Source organism: Microtus ochrogaster, unplaced genomic scaffold, assembly GCF_000317375.1.
Source record: "Microtus ochrogaster isolate Prairie Vole_2 unplaced genomic scaffold, MicOch1.0 UNK47, whole genome shotgun sequence".
Taxonomy (NCBI): domain Eukaryota; kingdom Metazoa; phylum Chordata; class Mammalia; order Rodentia; family Cricetidae; genus Microtus; species Microtus ochrogaster.
In genome coordinates, this window is record NW_004949145.1 from 1,146,138 (window position 1) to 1,148,013 (window position 1,876).

General features: G+C 49.9%; 1 protein-coding gene across 1 annotated transcript in view; it reads right to left on the reverse strand.

Moving 5' to 3' along the window:
* Galp (galanin like peptide) overlaps positions 1–1,876 on the reverse strand; it is a 10,010-nt gene that overhangs the window by 1,522 nt on the left and 6,612 nt on the right. Inside the window, exon 4 of the mRNA XM_005369287.2 lies at positions 1,372–1,449. Within this exon, the coding sequence (XP_005369344.1) occupies positions 1,372–1,449 (78 nt within the window). The remainder of the gene's footprint in view (positions 1–1,371; positions 1,450–1,876) is intronic.

Below are 1,876 nucleotides of genomic sequence, written 5' to 3' on the forward strand. Positions count from 1 at the left end.
GCATGTGTGGTGTGGGGTGTAGGAGGTGTGAGTATGTGCCGTGGCATGTGTGGTGTGGGGTGTAGGAGGTGTGAGTATGTGCCGTGGCTTGTGTGGTGTGGGGGGTAGGAGGTGTGAGTATGTGCTGTGGCATGTGTGGTGTGGGGTGTAGGAGGTGTGAGTATGTGCTGTGGTGCATGTGTGGTGTGGGGTGTAGGAGGTGTGAGTATTGCTGTACTGCATGTGTGGAGGTTAGAAGACAACGTTGTGGGGTCAGTTCTTTCTTTTGTGGGGCCACCCTTTACCTGGGTGTCGGAAATGAAACCCCAGTTACCTGGCTTTCTGGGCAAGGACTTTAGCCTCTGGGCCATCTTTCTGGCCCCAGCAGGTGGACTTTGAGTAACTCCACTCTACCAATGATACAGAGTCCTGGGTGCCTTACAAATCCATTACTCTGTCCCCACGTCGGACCACAGTGTACTGGTTTTTAATATTTCAGATTTATGTTGTTATTTTGTGTGTTATTTGTGTTTTGCCCAGATATATATTGGTGTACCACATGTGTGTCTGCTGCCCGCAGAGGCCAGAAAAGGGTGTCCTTTCTCTGAGAATGGAGTGATGGTTGTGAGCCATTCTGTGGGTGCTAGGGACAGAACCTGGTTCTTCTGCAAGATCAGTAAAGCGCTTTTAACTGCTGAGCCTTCTTCCCTCTTCCTACCTTAGTTTTTGAGTCAGGGTATCTCATGGAACCTGGTAAAAGCAGCTAGACTAGGATCATCTCCTAGGATCCCTACTTTTATGTAGGTGCTGGAGATCCAAACTCAAGTCTCTTCACCTGCGTAGTAGCAAGATCTTTTCCAATTGAGTCACCTCCTTAGCTACAGATTGGGGAAGGGCGGTTTCGAGACAGGGTTTCTCTGTGTAGCTTTGGAGCCTGACCTGGAACTCACTCTGTAGACCAAGCTGGTCTCAAACTCACAGAGATCCGCCTGCCCCTGCTTCCTGAGGGCTGAGATTAAAGGTGTGCACCACCAGCAACCAGCTCAACTAGTTTCTGAAGGACTTCGAGGAGTCTGACCATGCAAGGCTTAGAAACAGAGGCACTATCAAGCTTTGGTCTAGTGCCTTAAATGGGAAAGTGCTCAATTGTAAGATCTTGGGACAGCATGGGGAAATTAGAGTTGGTCCCTGAGGCTGAATCTGAAGTGAAGGAATTGTTGTTGACCTGAGAGATGAAGGCAAGAGATGAAGGGAGAGGCGGGTGTGTGAAGAGAGAGGGGCTTGCAGAGAGACTCTCTTGGCTGGTTGCCACTCCTTCCCTAAGCTTCCTGCCGCTCACCCATCCTTTCATTTCCCCTCTTCTCCCTCCTCGCCTACATTCCCCAACTTTACCTTCATTCTTTGGCCTGATAAACGTTTCTACCAGGCTCCTCTTGGTCGTCCGTGGAGAGCGGGAATAAGGCAGTCCACCTAGGGAAGGGGACAAGACATCATTGTTCGGTCAAAAGTGAGGCCCTGGCCCTCTAACACCCCTATATCCAAAGAGTCTAGAATGTAATATTGAGTTGGAAGTGTCACCCCAGCCCCTGGCCTGGGAATTGCCCCGGTCTGGACTCCAACTCCCAGCCTGCCAAGCACTGACCCCTCCCCGGGGAGGGTCAGGACCACTCCCACAGGGTATTTAGGCTCGCACTGGAAAAAGAAACACATGGTCTTCGGGGTTGTGTGGGCTCCTTTCCCCGCGATGCGGTCCCCATCCACTCAGGAATGTGGCATTAAATATGGGCATTTTTTATTTAGTCTAATCTGGTTTGACTGGAGTTCTTTTTTTTATATTTATTTATTTATTATGTTTACAATATTCTGTCTGTGTGTATGTCTGCAGGCCACAAGAGGG